Source organism: Pelophylax lessonae (genome assembly GCF_965119305.1).
Source record: "Pelophylax lessonae genome assembly, chromosome: 7".
Taxonomy (NCBI): Eukaryota; Metazoa; Chordata; class Amphibia; order Anura; family Ranidae; genus Pelophylax; species Pelophylax lessonae.
In genome coordinates, this window is record NC_138774.1 from 102,677,397 (window position 1) to 102,699,534 (window position 22,138).

Consider the following 22,138-nt stretch of genomic DNA (forward strand, 5'->3'; position numbering starts at 1 on the left):
TATTTTTTAAACATCATTGTGTTGCGTTTGTGTAACCTGCCAACATGAACAAGACAAGCCAAGGTCAATGTAAAAACATTAAAAATGGTACAGTTCCTTTGTCACAATTACAGAAATGCACCCGCATAGTCAGCGAATGGGCGGAATAATATTTTAGAGAATATGGTCTACCAGTTCACTAGGGTATGATTCACACCACAGTGACATTTATTGTTCCTTTTGTATCAGTTGGCTGAATATTGATTCAATACACCTTTTGGTTTCCTTTATTGTGCATAGACTACAGGTACATTTTATAGGATTGTTACTTTGTTGTCCATAATGTCTCTACTTCCACCTGTTAATACTATATGTAAATGGACTCCATTTTCCAAATGCCATTAGTTCTCTAGTGCCTTATTAGTGGACTGGGTTGACTGATGTGGTGTCTTACATCTCATGAGCACACATTGGCAAGGACTAAATCATTGCTGGTAGAAGGTGTGGGGTCACAACAGGAGTATTTGGCACAGGCTGGTTCACAAGCCAAGGAACATGTGCCTGGGATTCCAAATTCTGGTTGTATTGTCAGCTCCCTTATGCCATGGCGCTTAAACAGAACTCTGGCTTGGCTTAAAATAGTCTTGTAAGCCTCCATTTCAGGACAATGAACATGGAGAGATGCTACCCCATGGTCACCAGAAAGAGCCCACATATGAAGTTCGTGGTGTCCGTTATGGCCACAGAGGGCATCCAAATCCATCTTAAGGCTTTGTATATTAGCAGAGGCAGGAACGGCTTGGAGGAGGACACGGCCATTATGAACTATGTCTGAGTAAACTGAAGCTACCATAATTGCTATGGAAGCCAAGGAGAGAGCTGGATCCAAGTAGTGCACAGTTGGGTGAGTGAACAGGTGAAGAAGCAAACTGCTGGCCAGAAGAAGGGAAGAAGGAACCAGAGAACACAACAGGCACAGCACTTGACGCCATCTTGGTTGTTGTTGATGAAGTAATGTTGAAAGACACAGACCTGGTTTAATTAAAACGAAGAGCAAGATATATTTTAAAATATATGAGTACAATGCAAGGACATTGATTAGAGGATATTAAATGGATACAAACATGTTTGTTGAAAACCAGCCAAATAACATTAAAAAGCAAGTGCACCTAATATTTTGTATCAATGAATATAAAGTCACTTGTGACTTGCCAGCTTGTTAAGTGATTTTAAACAACAGAGCATAGCCACACAATCCTGTCCAAGACTACAATGGTTGTGTTAAGCTGCAGTCTTGTGGGGTAGGTCCTTCCAACAACATCTGGCAGACTTGGATGAATCACTATGTGTTCTAGTATACCTGTCCTCCCTTATGAAACCAGTTTGTTTGCGTGTCTTAAGGGCCTGGAGTCCACTGTAAGGCTGTATTCACAACTATGCGAATTGGATGTGGGTTTCCTGCATCCAATTCGCATGACAGGAGACTTGTAACCGGTTCTCAATAGAGTCGGTGTACACACCTCTGGGGCAGCCGCGGTCTGCAATAGGTTTCTGTGTGTCTTTGGCTTAGTTTCAGGCCCGAATTCAGGCAAAAATTTGCACCTGATTCGAAACCTATAACGGAGAACAGGAATGCACCGGATCCCCTGCTATGAGCTCTGGCCGCAGCTAGTGTTAACCCAGCTTTAGACTAAATAGTTTGAAATACCATGTTGTCCCAGCAGTTCATATAGGAGCATATAACTGAGATAGTTTTAGAAATGTACCATTTACTGTCTGGTGGAAAAAAGAAACAAGTCCATCTAGTTTAACCCACAGAAACTGATATACATACTTAATGTAAAACTGTGAGCAAAACTTTTTCTTTCATTTTGGATAGAGTAAGGCAGGGTTCTAAACCCCGTCAGATTTTTTTTTTTCAGCATTTCTGCCCCATTGCGGAGATATCCCTTCGCGTCCCATTGCCAATAAGGAAGTCAGAGGAAATGCCAGGTCACCAAAACTAGTGTCCCCATTGGAAGATTTCTCCTCTATTACTTTTCTGGGGACAACCCAAAATTTGGGATTTTCTCTTACTTTCTTTTTAAATTATAATGGTAAACAGGACAAATAGAGAGGGTGAATCTCCCTAACGGGGGCACAGACAGCATAAAAAATTGACAGCAGCTCTAACTCCTCTCCACTGCATCCAAAACTAAAAAAAAAGTTTTGGCTTTGGTTTTACTTTAAAGGACCATTAATCCTAAAACACTTTTCTTTACAGGAATAGTCCCTAACCAGTGGCCTGGTGTTCACATCTTGTAAGCTTTCTTTGATGTGGCTCCCAGAAGAATCTCTGGCAATGTGATTTCCTACTGCAATATGTGCTTTATAGAAGTATGAAATCAAGCAAACATTTTCTAATATATATTTTCCAAAAAAAACCTGTAAAATAATGACATCAAAAGTGTTGGTGCACGCTCTTCACAGGACAACTGGTGAAGTGCAATGTGGCCTTATAAAAGATTTTAGGAGAACTGACGAAGCTCATAGCTCACGAATAAATGTGCAGCACTAAAAATGAAACAAAGTGAATATTCATAAATAAAAAAGATATCCAATATAAAGTGCAGGAAATGGTGATCAGGACAATCACTGTATAAGTGAAAAGTGCAAAAAACACACATTTATATATATATATATATATATATATATATATATATATATATATATATATATATATATATATATATATACAGTGCCTTGAGAAAGTATTCGGCCCCCTTGAACTTTTCGACCTTTTGCCACATTTCAGGCTTCAAACATAAAGATATAAAACTGTAATTTTTTGTGAAGAATCAACAACAAGTGGGACACAATCATGAAGTGGAACAAAATTTATTGGATATTTCAAACTTCTTTAACAAATAAAAAACTGAAAAATTGGGCGTGCAAAATTATTCAGCCCCCTTAAGTTAATACTTTGTATCGCCACATTTTGCTGCGATTACTGCTGTAAGTCGCTTGGGGTATGTCTCTATCAGTTTTGCACATCGAGAGACTGAAATATTTGCCCATTCCTCCTTGCAAAAGAACTCAAACTCAGTGAGGTTGGATGGAGAGCGTTTGTGAACAGCAGTTTTCAGTTCTTTCCACAGATTCTCGATTGGATTCAGGTTTGGACTTTGGCCATTCTAACACCTGGATGTGTTTATTTGTGAACCATTCCATTGTAGATTTTGCTTTATGTTTTGGATCATTGTCTTGTTGGAAGACACATCTCCGTCCCAGTCTCAGGTCTTTTGCAGACTCCATCAGGTTTTCTTCCAGAATGGTCCTGTAATTGGCTCCATCCATCTTCCCAAAACCCAAACCATGATTCTGCCACCACCATGTTTGACAGTGGGGATGGTGTGTTCAGGGTGATGAGCTGTGTTGCTTTTACGCCAAACATAACGTTTTGCATTGTTGCCAAAAAGTTTGATTTTGGTTTCATCTGACCAGAGCACCTTCTTCCACATGTTTGGTGTGTCTCCCAGGTGGCTTGTGGCAAACTTTAAACAACACTTTTTATGGATATCTTTAAGAAATGGCTTTCGTCTTGTCACTCTTCCATAAAGGCCAGATTTGTGCAGTATACGACTGATTGTTGTCCTATGGACAGAGTCTCCCACCTCAGCTGTAGATCTCTGCAGTTCATCCAGAGTGATCATGGGCCTCTTGGCTGCATCTCTGATCAGTCTTCTCCTTGTATGAGCTGAAAGTTTAGAGCAGGGGTGGGGAACCTATGGTTCGGGGGCCGTATGCGGCCCCCGAATCATCTGGCCCGGCCCCCCATGCAGCTGAGTCTGTGTCTCTCAGCTGATCTGTCAGAATGGAGCCGATGCTTCCTGTATAGTTCCTGCTCCGTTATGACAGTCTGAGTGAGTCACAGGCGGAGTGATATCAAATGCACTCCGCCCGTGACCAATACAGGAAACATCACCTCTTTCTCCAGCGTGGCGCTGCTACACTTCTCCTAGCCAGCATCACACACAGTAGTACCAGCCAGAGCCAGCAGTACCAGCCAGAACAAGCAGTACCAGCCAGAACCAGCAGTACCCACAGCCAGCAGTACCAGCCAGAGTCAGCAGTACCTACAACAGTACCAGCCAGCAGTACCTACATCACAGTACTAGCCAGCAGTACCCACAGCAATACCAGCCAGCAGTACGTACCAGCCTGAGCCAGCAGTACCCACCTGAGCCAGCAGTACCCACAGCACAGTACCAGCCATCAGTACCAGCCTGAGCCAGCAGTACCCACAGCAGTACCAGCCAGCTGTACCCACCAGCAGTACCAGCCAGCTATACCCACCAGCAGTACCTGCCAGCAGTTCTTTTCAAAACTTACCACCACAAAAAAGTAGTCTGCGCTCCAGACTGACCGATGCAAACCTGGAAAACGTTGCGAGTAGCAACATCATCAATACTAGCTAACATCACACACCTCACCAAAGAGAAGCAGCTGCAGCCATCCCATTAGGGATGAGTTAATTAAATGTTTGACCAAATATAACAGGCTAATTTTTAAGGTGATAATTTTGTACGGCCCCCGAATGGTTTTATAAAAACCCAAATGGCCCTTGGCAGAAAAAAGGTTCCCAACCCCTGGTTTAGAGGGACGGCCAGGTCTTCGTAGATTTGCAGTGGTCTGATACTCCTTCCATTTCAATATTATCGCTTGCACAGTGCTCCTTGGGATGTTTAAAGCTTGAGAAATCTTTTAGTATCCAAATCCGGCTTTAAACTTCTCCACAACAGTATCTCGGACCTGCCTGGTGTGTTCCTTGTTCTTCATCATGCTCTCTGCATTTTAAACAGACCTCTGAGACTATCACAGTGCAGGTGCATTTATACGGAGACTTGATTAAACACAGGTGGATTCTATTTATCATCATTAGTCATTTAGGTCAACATTGGATCATTCAGAGATCCTCACTGAACTTCTGGAGAGAGTTTGCTGCACTGAAAGTAAAGAGGCTGAATAATTTTCCACGCCCAATTTTTCCGTTTTTTATTTGTTAACAAAGTTTGAAATATCGAATAAATTTCATTCCACTTCATGATTGTGTCCCACTTGTTGTTGATTCTTCACAAAAAAATTACAGTTTTATATCTTTATGTTTGAAGCCTAAAATGTGGCAAAAGGTTGCAAAGTTCAAGGGGGCCGAATACTTTTGCAAGGCACTGTGTGTATATATATATATATATATATATATACGCACACAGAATCTCACAAAAATGAGTACACCCCTCACATTTTTGTAAATATTTTAGTATATCTTTTCATGTAACAACACTGAAGAAATTACACTTCCACAATGTAAAGTAGTGAGTGTACAGCTTGTATAACAGTGTCAATTTGCTGTTCCCTCACGATAACTCAACACACAGCCATTATTGTCTAAACCGCTGGCAACAAAAGTGAGTACACCCCTAAGTGAAAATGTCCAAATTGGGCCCAAAGTGTCAATATTTTGTGTGGCCACCATTATTTTCCAACACTTCCCCAACCCTCTTGCGCATGGCGTTCACCAGAGCTTCACGGGTTGCCCCTGGAGTCCTCTTCCACTTCTCCATGACAACATCATGAAGCTGGTGGATGTTAGAGAACTTGCGCTCCACTTTCCATTTGAGGATGCCCCACAGATACTCAATAGAGTTAGGTCTGGAGACATGCCTTGCCAATCCATCACCTTTACTCTCAGCTTCTTTAGCAAGGCATTGATCGTCTTGGAGGTGTGTTTGGGGTCGTTAACATATTGGAATACTGCCCTGCGGCCCAGTCTCTAAAGGTAGGAGATCATGCTCTGTTACAGTATGTCACAGTACATGTTGGTATTCATGGTTCCCGCAATTAACTGTAGCTCTCCAGTGCTGGCAGAACTCATGCAGCCCAAGGCCTTGTTACTCTCACCACCATGCTTGACTGTAGGCAAGACACACTTGTCTTTGTACTCCTCACCTGGTTCCCGCCACACACGCTTGACACCATCTGAACCAAATAAGTTCATCTTGGTCTCATCAGACCACAGGACATGGTTCCAGTAATCCATGTCCTTAGTTTGCAAACTTCAGCAAACTGTGGGCTTTTTTGTGCATCATCTTTAGAAGAGGCTTCCTTCTGGTACAACAGCCATGCTGACCAATTTGATGCAGTGTGCGGCGTATGGTCTGAGCACTGACAGGCTGACCCCACACCCCTTCAACCTCTGCAGCAATGCTGGCAGCACTCTTGCATCTATTTCCCAAAGACAACCTCTGGATATGATGCTAAGCACGTGCACTCAACTTCTTTGGTCGACCATGGCAAGGCCTGTTCTGAGTAGAACCTATCCTGTTAAACTGCTGTATGGTCTTGGCCACCGTGATGCAGTTCAGTTTCAGGGTCTTGCCAATCTTCTTATAGCCTAGGCCATCTTTATGTAGAGCAACAATTCTTTTTTTCAGATCCTCTTTGCCATGAGGTGCCATGTTGAACTTACAGTGACCAGTAGGAGAGAGTGAGAGCGATAACACCAAATTCAACACACCTGCTCCTAATTCACACCTGAGACCTTGTAACGAGTCACATGACACCGGGGAGGGAAAATGGCTAATTGGGCCCAATTTGGACAATTTCACTTAGTGGTGTACTCACTTTTGTTGCCAGTGGTTTAGACATTAATGACTGTGTGTTGAGTTATTTTGAGGGGACAGCAAATTTACACTGTTTATACAAGCTGTACACTCACTACTTTACATTGTAGAAAAGTGTAATTTCTTCAGTGTTATCACATGAAAACAATTAATAAAATATTTACAAAAATGGGAGGGGTGTACTCACTTTTGTGAGATACTGTGTAGATATATATATCAGTCCGTAGACAGTCCTAGTGTGTTGCAGAATACAGACCTAAGTGTTAAGACATGTGAACACTTTTAACTGAAGTGCTGATAATCAGAAATCTTCTGGGCAACAAAAGATCACCAAAACTTTAATGTCTCCACCAAGGATAGGGCAAGCAACACAAACTGCTTACCAAACTAAATTGACCCCCAAAGATTCCGTGGTCAGATGGTGCTTATGAGAACAATCCCCAGACAGCCTGGTTAAATATTGCTTCTTGGTTCCTAGGTAAATGCCAATTTCTTTAGGAATAAAAAGAGAAACAGACTCATAGTGTAGCAATAAAATACATTATTTTTATTAAAATTTTAAAATTGCACTCGATGCATAAAGGAATTGTGCATCTCAAATGACACAATAAAAACCAGCTCTGATAATGAAGCTGCAGCCACTTGGCGTGATGATATCACATTTTATTTGGTAAGCAGTTTTTGTTACTTGTCCTATCCTCCATGGAGACGTTGACGTTTTGGTGATCTTTTTCTTGCACAGAAGATTTCTAATTATCAGCACTTGAGTTTAAACTGTTCACATGTCTTAACACTTCAGTGCACTGGGACTGTCTATGGACTGTTATATGCTCTATTGTGCAAATGTTTTAGGCAAGTGTATACAAATGCAGTAAATTAGGAATGCTTTCGGGGGAAAAAAGCGTTAATAGTTTCTTTTCATTAATTATCGAAATGGAAAGTAAATGAACAGAAGACAAATTGAAATCAAATTAATATTTGGTGTGACCACTCTTTGCCTTCAAAACAGCATCAATTCTTCTAGGTACACTTTCACGCAGCTTTTGAAGGAACTCCGCAGGTTGGTTATTCCAAACATCTTGGAGAACTAACCACTGATCTTCTGTGGATGTAGGCTGGCTTAGATCCTTCTGTTTCTTCATTTAATCTCAATGATGTTGAGATCAGGGCTCTGTGGGAGCCAAAACCACTTCCAGGACGACTTGTTCTTTACGCTGAAGATAGTTCTTAATGACATGTTTGGGGTCGTTGTCATGCTTCTGAATAAATTTGGGGCCAATCACACATTTTCTTAGTGGTATGGTATGATTGATAAGTATCTGCCTGTATTTCTCAGCATTGAGGATACCATTGATCCTGAGCAAATCTCCAACTCCATTTGTAGAAATGCAGCCCCAAACTTGAAAGGAACCTCCACCATGCTTCACTGTTGCCTGCAAACTCTCATTATTGTACCACTCTCCAGCCCTTCACTGAACAAACTCCCTCCTGCTACAGCCAAATATTTCAAATTTTGAATTATTAGTCCAGAGCACCTGCTGCCATTTTGCTTGACCCCAGTTCCTATGTTTTTGTGCAAAGTTGAGTCACTTAGCCTTGTTCCACGTTGTATGTATGTTTTTTTGGTGACAATTCTTCCATGAAGACCACTACTGACCAGACTTCTCCACACAGTAGGTGAGTGTACCTGGGTCCCACTATTTTCCACCAGTTCTGTGCTGATGGCACTGCTGGACTTCTGATGATGTTGAAGGGAAGTAAGCATGATGTCTTTCTTCTGCTGCAATAAGTTTCCATGGCTGACCACTGTGTCTACGGTCCCCAGCATTGCCCATTTCTTTGTGCTTCTTCAAAAGAGCCTGAACAGCACATCTTGAAACCCCAGTCTGATTGAAATTTTTGCCTGGGAGAGATCTTGCTGATGCAGTACAACTACCTTGTGTCTTGTTGCTGTGCTCAGTCTTGCCATTGTGTATGACCTGTGACATTAAACTGTCTTCCAGCAGTTTGGCTGTTTCCTCACCCAGTTTTAAGCCTCCTACACAGCTGTTTCTTTTTCAGCTAATGACTGTGTTTTAACCTACATATGAAGTTGATGATCATTAGCACCTGCTTGGTATAATTTGATACTTATACACCTGACTAATCATAGAAAATATATGACTTTCTGCAAGTATACAAAGTGTGTAACTATAAGAATCGATGCTGGTTGAAGTCAAAGGGTGGTCACAAGAAATATTGATTTGGTTTAGATCTCTCTTCTGTTTGATCACTTTCTAAATTGATAAAATAAACAATTAAAATATACTTTTTTGAAAGCATTCTTACTTTACAACATTCCTTTACCCTGCCAAAAACTTTTACACAGTACTGTATATGTTTTTTTTGCACATGTTACTTATAGAGTGATTGTCATGGTCACAGTTTCTTGCACTATACAGGTGCATCTCAAAAGATTCGACTATCATCAAAAAGTTAAATTATTCCAGTAATTAAATCCAAAAAGTGAGATTCATATATTATATAGATTAATTACACACAGCGTGATATATTTCAAGCATTTCTTTCTTTTAATTTTGATGATTATGGCTTGGAGCTAGTGAAAACCCAAAATTCAGTATCTCAGAAAATGTGAATATTGTGAAAAAGTTCAATATTGCAGACGCATGGTGTGTCAAACTCTAATCAGCTAATTAATTCAAAACATCTGTAAAGGTATCCTGAGCCTTTAAATGGTCGTCAGTAGGTTACACAATCATGGGGAAGACAGTCATTGACACCCTTCACAAGGAGGGTAAGTCACAAAAGGTCATTGCTAAAGAAGCTGGCTGTTCAGAGTGTTGTATCCAAGCATATTAATGGAAAGTTGAATGGAAGGAAAAAGTGTGGTAGAAAAAGGTGCACAAGCAACGGGGATAACCGCAGCCTTGAGAGAATTGTAAAGCAAAGGCCATTCAAGAATTTGGGGGAGATTCACAGGGAGTGGACTATGGTTTCTGGCAGTGCTTCAAGAGCCACTACGCACAGACATATCCAGAACATGGGCTACAACTGTCGCATTCCTTGTATCAAGCCACTCCTGGACCAAAGACCAGAACAGAAGCATCTTACCTGGGCTAAGGAGAAAAAGGACTGGACTGTTGCTCGGTGGTCCAAAGTCCTCTTTTCGGATAAAAGTAAATTTTGCCTCATTGCCCCCCTGCATGCTCGAAGCCCACATTGTGGTCATACCAAAAGAAGGGAAGGACCCCGCTTCCCCTTCCAGCTACCGACCGATTTCATTGCTAAATGTTGACGTGAAACTTTTCGCCAAAGTTTTGGCGAATAGGCTTCTTCCACTCCTCTCCAAGGGCATCCATCCGGACCAAGTGTTCACATGATAACACCATTAAAGCGATCAACCTTCACCATGCCCTCTCCACAACCAAGCAACGCGGCTTCCTTCTATCACTGGATGCGGAGAAGGCATTCGACAGGGTCTCTTGGGACTACCTGGAGGCGGCCCTGACTGCATGGGGCCTTGGCCGTCGTATTCTCGACTTCATTATGTCCCTTTATGCGGACCCACGAGCTCGAGTCCGGGTTAATGACACCCTGTCGAGTGCCTTCCCCATCGGTAATGGGACCAGACAGGGGTGCCCCTTATCCCTGATCCTCTTTGTGCTCGCTCTGGAGCCCTTCCTTAATAGCATCAGGAATAACGCAACCATCCGCGGTGTTCGCTTCGCGGGTACGGAATATAAGGTGGCCGCCTACGCGGACGACCTCCTCCTATTCCTTACGGAACCTGCGGTTATGAAGGAATTTCGACAATTTGCTCTCCTGTCCAATCTTAAAATAAATTTATCCAAATCCTTCGCCTTGAACGTGACGTTACCCTGATCGGCTGTACAACACTGTCAAGACATTTTCCCCTTTGTCTGGCAAAGTGATTCACTTACATATTTGGGGATTCAGCTCCCTTCCGACCTTCGCCATTTGTTTGCCCGCAACTTTCCCCCGATTCTTGCTCAAATTAAAACTGACTTGTCCGCCTGGACCAAGCTTCCGATCTCTTGGTTCGGGCGGGCGGCGGTTCTCAAGATGAACATCTTGCCTAGGCTACTTTATGTCCTCCAGACCATCCCGGTGTCTATCCCGAAGCCATTCTTCCAAACTTACAAACAACTGACGACAGCGTTCCTTTGGCAACACAAGCGACCTCGCATTCATTATGATCTTCTGTCCCTACCCAAGCATAAAGGGGGGATTGGACTTCCCGACATCCGCAAATACCACATTGCCTGTCATCTCACAAGAATTGTTGATTGGAATGTCCATAAACCCTTTAAAGAATGGGTCTCTATTGAAGACGGCTACACCACTCTCGACCTATCCACGATTCCGTGGATCAAGACGTCTTTGGTCCCAACTGAAATGGCAGCATCCCTTAACTGGTTCGACGCTTCGTACCTTCCAACGGGCGTGTAAAGCGACAGCGATCTCGACGCCCTTGGGCCCTATGGCCCCAATCAGACTGAACTCTGATTTCCCCCCGGGAATGCTCCGCACTTACCTTGCCGAACATCGGCCTGATGCACATTTGCGTATTCACCACGTCAGTGATGGCAAGCAGCTCTATCCTGTTGCCTCCATCGCGGAAAAAGCCAAATGTCCTCCTATCCCACCTTGGGCCTTCCTTCTCCTTAGCCACTTTGTTGCGTCTTTTACCCGCAAATTCCCATGCACGGACTCCCCGTCTCCATTTGATGATCTTTGTCAACAAGAGGGTCCTCTTCGCAAACTTGTATCGATCACCCACTCCCTTCTCTTTTCGCAATCTGGTCAGGCCGTGCGTAAACGGTGCACTGCCTGGGAAGAGGAACTATCCTGCTCGTTCTCGGAAGAGGAATGGGAACAAATTTTTATAAAGAATCACAAATGCTCCTGGAATGTGTCTACTCAAGAGAATGGATACAAAATTGTATCCCGGTGGTATTGTACCCCGACGCTTTTGCACAAATTTTTCCCTTCTGTCCCCTCCACTTGCTGGAGATGTTCATCGGCTACTGGATCCCTTCTCCATATCTTGTGGTCTTGCCCGAAGCTGTCCTCTTTCTGGCAAGAAGTGCATAGAATAACCACACAGGTTACCACATACGCCTTGGAATTCTCGCCAGCTCAATTCCTTCTGCACCATACTCCTGCCTCGCAAGCTTCTTACACAAAGTCACTGGCGATCCACATGCTCAACGCAGCCAGACAATGTATTCCAGTGTTGTGGAACTCTACGCTGCCTCCGACAATCAAACAGTGGCTCCGCAGGGTGTCAGCCATAGCGGAGATGGAAGAACTCATCCATATTGCCCATGACACCCCCGCTAAATACCATAAGAAATGGGCATGCTGGCTTCACTTCGTCAGCACCCCGTAATTTTACACGCTCAGCCGTTGAATGAATGACTATTATCTGCTTGCCCTTTCTTTCAGTGGCCTCTTTTGATACCACTTAACCTGCCTATGATTACCTTTCTCCCCCCCCCCCCCCCCCCAACCAACCACCCACCCTCCCTGGTGTTGTGGTATGTATTCGTTTGGTGTGCGTGTGTAGGTCCCCCCCCCTTTTTTTTTTTTCTTTCTTTCTCTCTTTCTCCCTCTCTCTTCTTCTCTCCCCCTCTTCCTCTACCCCCTTCCCCCCCCCCCTTTTTTCCCTACACTCCCAATCATGCATTGCCCTCCCTCCCTTGTCCTCTGTGCTCTTTGCTGGTTGGTCATGCCAATTAGCGAGCACTCTCCACGCCTTCTATGAACGCCTTCTTACGATGTGCCTTGTAGCTCTACCCCCCCCTCTCACCTCCTCCCCCTCATGGCTACGGTCGCCGGACCCCATGCTGGGGGAGAACGTTGTGCTTGGTCCCCTCCCCATGGGACACTTGCTCCTTGCGGCCTTTTCCGTTGTGCCTTTACATGTCCTGCCTGTGTCCCTGGCTATACCCTGCCCTGCCTGGGCAGCTTGAGGTGATTTTGTATCCATATGCTAATTTCTATGCCGCCCTCTGTTCCTGTGGACCTCATGATGCCTACGCTTGTTAAGGAGACTCTCTCCTCTCATGCTGTTTATAGGCTGTTATGTATTATTTTGTACTGTTTATTTTATATTGAAATATGCTATTTTTGAGTGTATTGTGTATTTTTTGTTTCTATATGGCGTTCATTTCATGTAATGCTCTTTACCTTTTTCTCAATAAATTGTTTTGAAAAGTAAATTTTGCATTTAATTTGGAAATCAAGAGTCTGCAGGAACAGTGGAGAGGGACAGAATCCAAGCTGAGGTCCAGTGTGAAATTTCCACAGTCAGTGATGATTTGGGGAGCCATGTCATCTGCTGGTGTTGCTCCACTGTGTTTTATCAAGTTCAAAGTCAACGCAGCTTTCAACCAGGAAATTCTAGAGCATTTCATGCTTCCCTCTGCTGACCAGCTTTATGGAGATGCTGATTTAATTTTCCAGCAGGACTTGGCACCTGCACACACTGCCAAAAGTACCAATACCTGGTTTAATGATCATGGTATCACTGTGCTTGATTGGCCAGCAAACTCACATGACCTAAACCCCCATAGAGAATCTGTAGGGTAGTGTCAAGAGGAAGATGAGAGACACCAGACCAAACCAGATCAAAGCAATCTGGGCTTCCATACCACCTCAGCAGTGCCACAGGCTGATCGCCGCCATGCCGCATTGATACAGTAATTTATGCAAAGTACTGAGTGCATAGACTAATACTGTACATGGACATACTTTTCAGTAAGCCAACATTTCTGTTTTTTAAAATCCTTTTTTTTATTGGTCTTATGTAATATTCAAATTTTCTAAAATACTGAATCTTGGGTTTTCACCAGCTGTAAGCCGTATTTATCCAAATTAAAAGAATGAAATGCTTTAAATATTTCACTCTGTGTGTAATGAATCTATATAATATACAATTTTCACTTTTTAAATTGAATTACTGAAATAAATTAACTTTTTAATGATTTTCTAATTTTTGAGATGCACCTGTATATTGGATGTCTTTCACTTTTTTTTTTATGAATTTTCACTTGTGCTCTCCCCAGGTTTGGAGATCTTACAGGGGGATAATTGCTATGGCATCATGTACAATCCTCAGATTGATGGCAAAGATTCTTAAAATGACAACTAAGGATCTGCAGTTAATGAATTTATCATGTGAGAAACACTGCTGCCTGCTTGATTTGGCAGCAAACACCCACAAATTCCACAGCACTACTGGAACAATGTTAGTTGGCACAAGGCACTGTGCACTAACAGTATATGACCATAGCAGCCCAACAACAAAATCTCATCCCAACTGTGACATGTGCTGTAGGGCCCTGGTCCCCAACCCTGGCCCTCAGGGCCCACTAACAGGCCAGGTTTGCAAGATAACTGAAATAGATCCCAGGTGATATAATTTGCTGCTCAGTGATTGCAGTACTCTAGTCTGCATCTCCCCAAGGCAATACTTAAAATCTGGCCTGTTAGTGGGCCCTGAGGACCGGAGTTGAGGACCAATGTTGTAGGGAGTATAATGGAGTGGGGCCACTTTGCTCCTTCAGAGCCTGGATAGCTTGCAATTTGAATAATTTCTTAAAATTCTATCTCTAAATGTTAAGGCATTTTCCTTATCATTTAAAACTAAAAAGAAAGTGGATCTTGCAACATAACAATTACTCAGAACAATGTAAAATTGGTTTGGTTGTTATATGACTGACTTTATTTTATTAATATGACTTGATGTGGTACCATATATACAAATCTAGAAAAATTCAACTTGTCACACACTTTTGTCAAAACCATAGTATGTAGCTCACAAGTTGACAAGGGATGTCTTCCAAAATTAAATGATTAAGTATGTATTTAAAGTGTACCTCTAGGTAAACCTTTATTCAGTTTTGCATAGAATGGGGGTGGGTTAAATCTTTTATCGCATTTATTATTATCCCATTAGTGAGAGTCACCCTGTTTATATGTAATGGTGACCATTGTCACAAGAACAGACAGTGATGGGAAATACAACATTTTAGGTGTCTTTGAAGCATTTGTTATGAGTTTTTAATTGCATTTTTGGGGTGTTTTTTCAGGTGTAAGTATTTTTCTTTTGGCCAAAGGAAAGTGGGTTACAAGGAGACTTGTTAGGCACATTGGCTGTTTTCTCAGGTGCTCTATGGGGGCAAAAAATAAATTAAAAAAAATGCATGATCCTGCCCCAAACAAACATTTGTACTTCTTTGGTGTGACAATAGACAACACATCACTCAGATGTGAATGGGCCCCATAGAGTAAAATGGAAATCTTAATATTAAGCATTGCTGCACTTCTGGAAATGCATGACAAATGGCTAAGGTGTGAACAGGGGGCTTAGGTCCCATGGTTCTAGCCTCCATATCCTTACCTTGAAGAGCTCCTGTTACTGCCAGATAGGTCACATTGAAGAGCAGACCCAGCACCCCAGCCACGAAGATGAGAGCTGGCTGATGAGAGTGATGAGGATGTACCAGATGTCCAAAGGAGCCTAAAGTAAGAGCCAGACACAGGGAGGAGAGCAGGAGAGGGGACAGGAAGGAGAAGAGTGTGGGAAGACGGGCCTTAGCATGGGAGGACAGGGAGGACAAGGAGGACGAGTGGGAAAGGATGATGTTTGGACACAGAGCAACTATAAGAGACAGCGTATGTGCCGAGTCTACAAGTGTGAGCAGTGAATCTGAAAGTCTACTTAGTACAATCTGGGTGAGAAAAACAGCAATAGCAACAACGATGAGTAGAATATGAGACACCATTATGACAGCTGAAAGGAAGTGCAGCGGAAGAACGTAGACAAGAAGATAACAAATGATAAAAATATTATATTGAGTTTTAAAGTCCTTTTAACAGATAAATGTGATCAGTCTTACGTAAATGACCTTTTTGATTTGTGTTAATGTATAAACATTTTTTCTCTGCATAGTTTCTCTCAATGCAAGATTACCATTCTGGTTGGGCTATTTGAAAGCAATGATAGATGGTTTATTAAAGCTTAAATCTAACTATCCTTACAAATGCCCCCCTCCCTCATAACTCCTATGTGGACTAACCTGTGTAGAAAAAGATGTACAGTATATACTAACCTTTTTTCAGGCCGCTCCATGTCTGTTTCAGCCAGCAGTGGCTGCAGGGGAGAAGAGAGAGCGCCACAACAAATGGGCCTATTAAAGCCTATGATTGGAACAGAGAAGCTCCTCTAAGTGCAGTAAGACGCTGTATTTTAATAAACCACACAACAGAGCTACTTACAATAGATAGGTAAAAAACAGGCACATCAATGAGTGAAGGTCCGGAATCCCAGTTGCAGTGGGCCATGGGAGCTGCTGGTACTGCCAGGCGGAATGTGACCGGAGTCCTCGAGTGGAGGAGAAAGCCAGCTGAAGTCCTTCCTGAAGCAGGTGGAGAGCAGCGTGGAACACAGCCAGGAGAAGGATGACGCGGGCAGGGCTCAGGACCTGAATGCAACGCGTTTCAGGGCATGCGCTGTATCACATAGGGGCGTGCGCATTCCCTTTTCAAGCCAAGGCTCATCTTACTGCACTTAGAGGCGTTTTTCTGCTTTTGTTTTTGTCTGTATATACCCAGAGTCTGCTAAACTCCACCAAGAAGCCAGCCCCAGTGCTTTGGACATTTTTGGACTTACTATGGACTTATACCTTATAACTACATTTCTTGCATATTAGGTATTATGACCAAGCCTCTGCCCCTATAACCTCCTTTTCTTGTTTGTATGAGTGAAACAACAAGCCCCCCCCCCTTATATTGCAATGCTTTGCCAGGGTAAAAGATATTCAGCAGATGGAACACCTCACCGCAGACCTTAGGGACAAGATGGAGGAACACAATATGCACTAGCCTTTATCGGGACATGTTTCATTTTTCGGATGAATATTTGACATATTCTTAACTAACTGTGGGTTTTCCATTCTGGGAACTCGGTTCCTTATGCTGTCAACCCCACCGAGGATCTCCTTCTTTTCCTTACCCCACCCCTTTTTTTTTCCCTCCCCCTTTTTAACATTCTTACTTTTCTTCTCTTCTTTCTCTCCCCTATTTAGACACCTAGAGTGTCCACTTTTCTATCTGGAAACAACTGAAAATGCCCTTTGGTATTCACTAACTGTATGCTACGTTTTGTAGCCTGAGCGGGGTACCCCCTTTTTGAAGGGAGTCTTCGCTTGCCCTTACATTACAAAAGGTATGTGCCAGTAGGTGATCTGATCCTCTATGTATGTACATGCTAGCCAGTTCCTGCAAATATTTTACAACACATGGTAATGTTTTTTCCTAAAATAGACTATGACCCTACGTTCTTATTTGCAATAGGGTTTAGTTTGGATAGTGATAATTAATCTCTGTTACTTTAATTTCCATCAAGTCACTGCTGATCATCTTCATCAGGATTGTGCTGTCATGTCATACTACCATGTTTTGTTGCATACCCTTAAATAAAGAGCTAAAAATTAAAAAAGCCTATGAGTGATGTCACCACTCCTGGCCTAACCAGCTATGGTCGAGCATGCTCTCCTCTTACCAACAGCTGCTGTTGGCTGGGACAGGGGATCACAGGGGCTGAAAATGTAAGGTAAGTATATACTGTACATCTTTTTTTTTTTTTACAGAGGTTAGTCAGCATAGGTGTTGGGGGGGGGGGGCATTTTAAGGCTAGTTAGGTTTAATCTGGAATTCTTTATTAAAGGAGTGTCTAGGCTGTTCACCTAAACATGTGAATGGTCTGTTTGCTAAGTGAACATTGGTAAATAAGATGAACTTTTCTTCTTTTTTTTTAGCATATAACTTAATTTTCAAAGTGAACACAACTTCAAACTTATTCCCCAACATTCACTTAGCAAAGTAAGCATTCAGTTTGCAAGGTTAGTAAATTAACCCCCCTGTAAGACTAAAGCTGCCCATACACCTTCATATTTCTCTCGCTCAACAAGGATGGTGGAATCTCTCCTGCCAGCTATTGCATTTGGCAACCAGCAGGACCAGCAGGTGTCAGAATAACCAAACGGAGACTGCATCTAATTGCATGCAGGTGTTGCTGGGCCACAAATCTTCCACCCAGCTCCTTTAACAAAATTTGCTTGAAAAATTGACTCTTGTGGAGTTGGGCGTTGCCTACAGGGTCGCCTACAAATATCAGCCCATTTCTGCTGAATCTGAACAGTATTTTGTCAGCTTAAAGAAGGGGTGTCCAAACTATGGCCCTCCAGCTGTTCAGGAACTACAATTCCCATCATGCCTAGCTATGTCTGTGAATGTCAGAGATTTATAATGCCTCATGGGACGTGTAGTTCCGCAACAGCTGGAGGGCCATAGTTTGGATACCCCTGGCTTAAAGGATAAGTTCACTTTTTATAACATGTTACATTACACCCATATTCAGGGTGTAACATGTAATAAGTTATGAATGCACCGGCTCCCGCTCTGAAAGCAGACTGTGGATCTTCTCCCTATGTCTGCTCCGCCCAGCGGGCCACGTCACTCATTCACCGTCCTCTGTAAATGGAAAACTACAAGGTCCAGCAGCTATCAGTTTTCAATAAACTACCATGGCGCTGTGAGCGCTGTCATAGTTCATTGAGTCTTCTTGTCAGAATGTATCGGCTTCCTCGTACGAGGTACAAGCAAGTCGGTATACTGACAGATCTGCAGGAGACCTGCATGGCACCAGCGATCAGCAGATCCCGCAGCGATCAGCAGATCCCTGGTGCCATGCAGGTCCCCTGCAATGCTTTATAGGCTCCTGCAGCAAAAAATAAATGTACATTTTTTTTACCTGCAAAAAAATGTGCATTTTTATATATATATATATATATATATATATATATATATATATTTTATTTTTTTTTTTTAAAAGAACTTCTCCTTTAACTGATCTTATCTCAGCAGTCCATCAACAGTCCCTCTCAGATTTACAGATGGTATATATACATTTTGATATGCAAAATTCAAACAACCTATGTAACTGCAAGCAAATAAAATGTCAAAGCACATCAACAACTGTTCTAGCCCAAGTTCACACTGAGGCCGTTTTGAAATCATGCGAATTTAGCTGAAAACGCACGATTTCAACCCGGAATTTCAGTCTGAATTCAGGGGCAATGTCGCAGACATCTGTGCGGGTTCCTGCACAAATGTCTATTGAAATCAACCCCTGAAGTCGCCAAAAGTAGTACAGAAACTTCTTTCAGGAATTGTTGCGGCACCACAAAGTCAGCGTTGCACCAATTTAGACGGTGCAATTGCCGGCAATGGACTCCAATTTGACATGTCAAATCAGACCAATGTAAATGTTGGCTAAAGGTAAAAGAGCAATAACACATTTAGCAAATTATTCAAGGACAACTTAGAAAACAAAACTACTGAAGTGTTTTTACAAAATTGTAAAAAAGTAAAAAACTGTTGTAAATGACATTACGATAAAAATAAGTCATAAATTATAAGTGCTGCAAAAACTGTTGGCGCTTTATAAATCCTGTATAATAATATTAAAATTTAGAATTACAGTTTTTAATCAATCTTATCCCTTCAAAGGTATTAAAGTGAAGGTGATATACAAAGCTTTCTTAGGTTTTGAATACAGTAGGGGAAGACTGAAACCTCTGTCTTTAGTTGCTGTCTGTGTCCACGTTGGGTAGAGTCACCCTCTCAATCTGTCCTGCCTCCATGGTCACTAAAACAGAAGGCGATGGGAAATTCAAAATGTTGCAGTTGTCACTGGAACAGTGGTGAAGGTAAATCTTCTCATGTGGACACCTGTTCCGGTGACATCAAAGAGGGAAATTGGTGCAGATTTGTTCTCACTTCTTGTCTTCTCCAGGACAGGAAGTGAAGGGAAATCTCCCCAATAGGTCACATACAGCAAAATAAATGAGTTTCAACCTTTTCTTACTCTATACAAAACCTTCACTATAGATACTTGTTAACCTTTTAAATAATAATTGCTGAAAGATGCTATATAAATCCTGTATAATAATAATAATGAGAACAAGGACTAGAAAGGTGCACAGGTTAGATGTGGCAGTGCACAGTAAGCAATGCAGCATTCCGGGTCCCCTGCCTAAATACACACAGCTGCTCCAAGTGTTCTTGTTCTCATCCATCTCACGTTGTCTCTCTCTAGCTGGAAAGTTTCCTGCTCTCTCTCCATCTCCATAGCACACTCATTGTAAATCTGTCCCTCATTCTCTTCTAGCCTCTGCTCCACTTTTTCTTTTTCCTCTTACCTTGTCTGTGCTCTGCCAGGCTCTGCTTGTCTCCTGAGTCTGTGGTCCCCCCCCCCCCCCCTGAAAAGATCATGTGCTGATCACACTCCCCCTTTACCATGTTCCAGGGTCACTGTCAGATGCCCTCCTCCAGCCCTCAGTGAGGCTCCAGTCCCTATACCTTGACTTGTGCAGCCTCTCCTCCCAGATCCAGCACAGCCTGCATCCATTCCTCCATCAGATGATCACAAGCACCCCTCCATGTCCTCACTCCCCACCCCAGGCATCAGCTCCCTTCTTGCACCAGCTCAGCTGATACTTGACCAGAACAAAGGCTCTTTATGTACAATTATGACAGAAAAGAATATCTAAGGAACGGCCAGGATAGTACATTGAACCCAGCTACTCAGCACTAGCAATAAATAGTATGTAGATTATAGGAAGAGCAGGGGTTGGCTTGAGTGTTCACCTTGTTCCAAGTCCTGGAATTTCCTTTGTCAGCAGTTTCTAGAATTGCCAGTGTAGATATGTGAATTCAGCAATGAAGGAATGTGATTTTTCACACAGGAACCAAATACAACTGACCCATAAATCTTGTTCCCATTCAGAACTCGTCCCACTAGCGTCCCCTCTCTGTTCTGTGCCAGTCTTTGCTAAACAATTTGACACACGTTTCTATGGAGACCAGAAGAACGGCGAAAAACTTTTCCAAAGTGCTTCAGCTGAGCAAAGAATAGAGTAAGATTCGGGAGCCATTCAGAGAAGCCTGGAAGCAAAACCTTGAGGTCCTTTCAAGGGACTGCCACCAGAATTACTAGTTGTAAATGATGATTATTTTATGTAAAAAGAAGTATAATATAATTTAAAGGAAACCCCTACTAAAAGGAACATGGGAGCCACCATTGCTATGACGAAATATGCAACTTTCCTAAAAGATAGTGACTTCAGTACTTTAGAGCTACAGATCTAGGACAGGGGTTTTCAAACTTTTTAGTATGTTGGTCACATTCTTTATTTTTACAAATATTCTCAGTATTATAAATAAAAAATAAATAAAACTGAAATTAATAAATAAGTCCCCCCCCATACTCAGGAGTGCCCATCATAGTCCAACATTGACAACAACTGACTAATTTGTAAAATTTGTAATTTGTAAATACCCCTACAGTGAGAAAAATTTTGCAAAAGTGTTTGTATATCCAAATATAAAACATGTTTAACGTATATAACAAAGGGTCATCCAAAGTATAGACCGACTTTAATGTATGCAAAACACACTGCCCCAGAAAATGATAATTTGTGGATGGACAAAATCATTATTCAATGTATATCTAAAAAACAAAACCTAGTAAATTTTAAACAGAAAACAAATATTATTTAGAAAAATCAACAATTATTCCACCAGCAAACGTTGATTTTTCTATACAATACAATTTTTGTTTGTTTACATTTGCATAACCAGTTTGGTCATCCATAAATTATCCATTTATGGGGCATTGCTGTTTGTCTTTTGTATAAATGTTAAACAAAATTTATGTACATTTTTAAATAAAATAAGGCCTTTAATCCTTACATTGCTTTTAGGTTAAGTTTACCAGTTCACCTTTACAGAAAATCTGTACGGTGAACTTATAAGGTGATCTTATACTGGAACTTAACCTGGAGTCCCGCAATCACCTGCTGTAAGACATCGGGTTGCCGTTTTAACCTTCCGGGGATTTAAAATCCCTGCAGCTTAATCTCCTAAATGTACCTCTCTGCATATACGAATAGGAGGCATTCTAAATGGTCGGCTCTGTCAAATGGACGGCACTGACCAATCAGAACCTGCCTAGCCCACACTGTCAGCGCTGGAGAAGAGGCGAGGATCTGCTGGGATTTCAAACCCCCAGACCGGTAAAGTGGCGACCCAATGTCTCACAATGGGTGATCATGGGATTCCAGGTCAGCGGAACCCGGGGGATGAGGAAGGGGGTCCAGTGTAAATTCACCATACAGATTTTCTCTAAAGGTGACTCAAGATAATACTATTTCACAATAAATTGCTATGTTTACTTTTTACTTTTGAATCCCTATATTTTTGCACTGACCATCTAACCTACCCTTAGTTCTGACACCTGAACAGAACACCTTTCATGTTTCTCTAAAGGTGAACTTACATTTTAATAAATTACCTCACAGGAGTTTTATCACAAGTTTACAAAACAAGGTATGAAACATTTATATTTT

The 22,138-nt window shown here is 42.2% G+C and overlaps 1 protein-coding gene across 3 annotated transcripts; it reads right to left on the reverse strand.

The window, feature by feature from the left end:
- Positions 1-244: 244 nt before the first annotated feature.
- Positions 245-20,500, reverse strand: LOC309560854 (uncharacterized protein). 3 transcript variants are annotated; one of them, XM_082264538.1, is made up of 3 exons: positions 20,379-20,500; positions 15,067-15,459; positions 245-1,011 (listed from the first exon to the last, which is right to left on the reverse strand). In XM_082264538.1, the coding sequence occupies exons 2-3, from the start codon at positions 15,449-15,451 to the stop codon at positions 437-439; spliced, it is 960 nt and encodes a 319-aa protein (XP_082120664.1). In that variant the 5' UTR covers positions 15,452-15,459; positions 20,379-20,500; the 3' UTR covers positions 245-436. The 3 variants fall into 3 exon arrangements, with proteins under 3 accessions (XP_082120664.1, XP_082120663.1, XP_082120662.1); XM_082264537.1 differs by lacking the exon at positions 20,379-20,500 and adding an exon at positions 20,091-20,204; XM_082264536.1 differs by lacking the exon at positions 20,379-20,500 and adding an exon at positions 19,931-20,076.
- Positions 20,501-22,138: the final 1,638 nt, after the last annotated feature.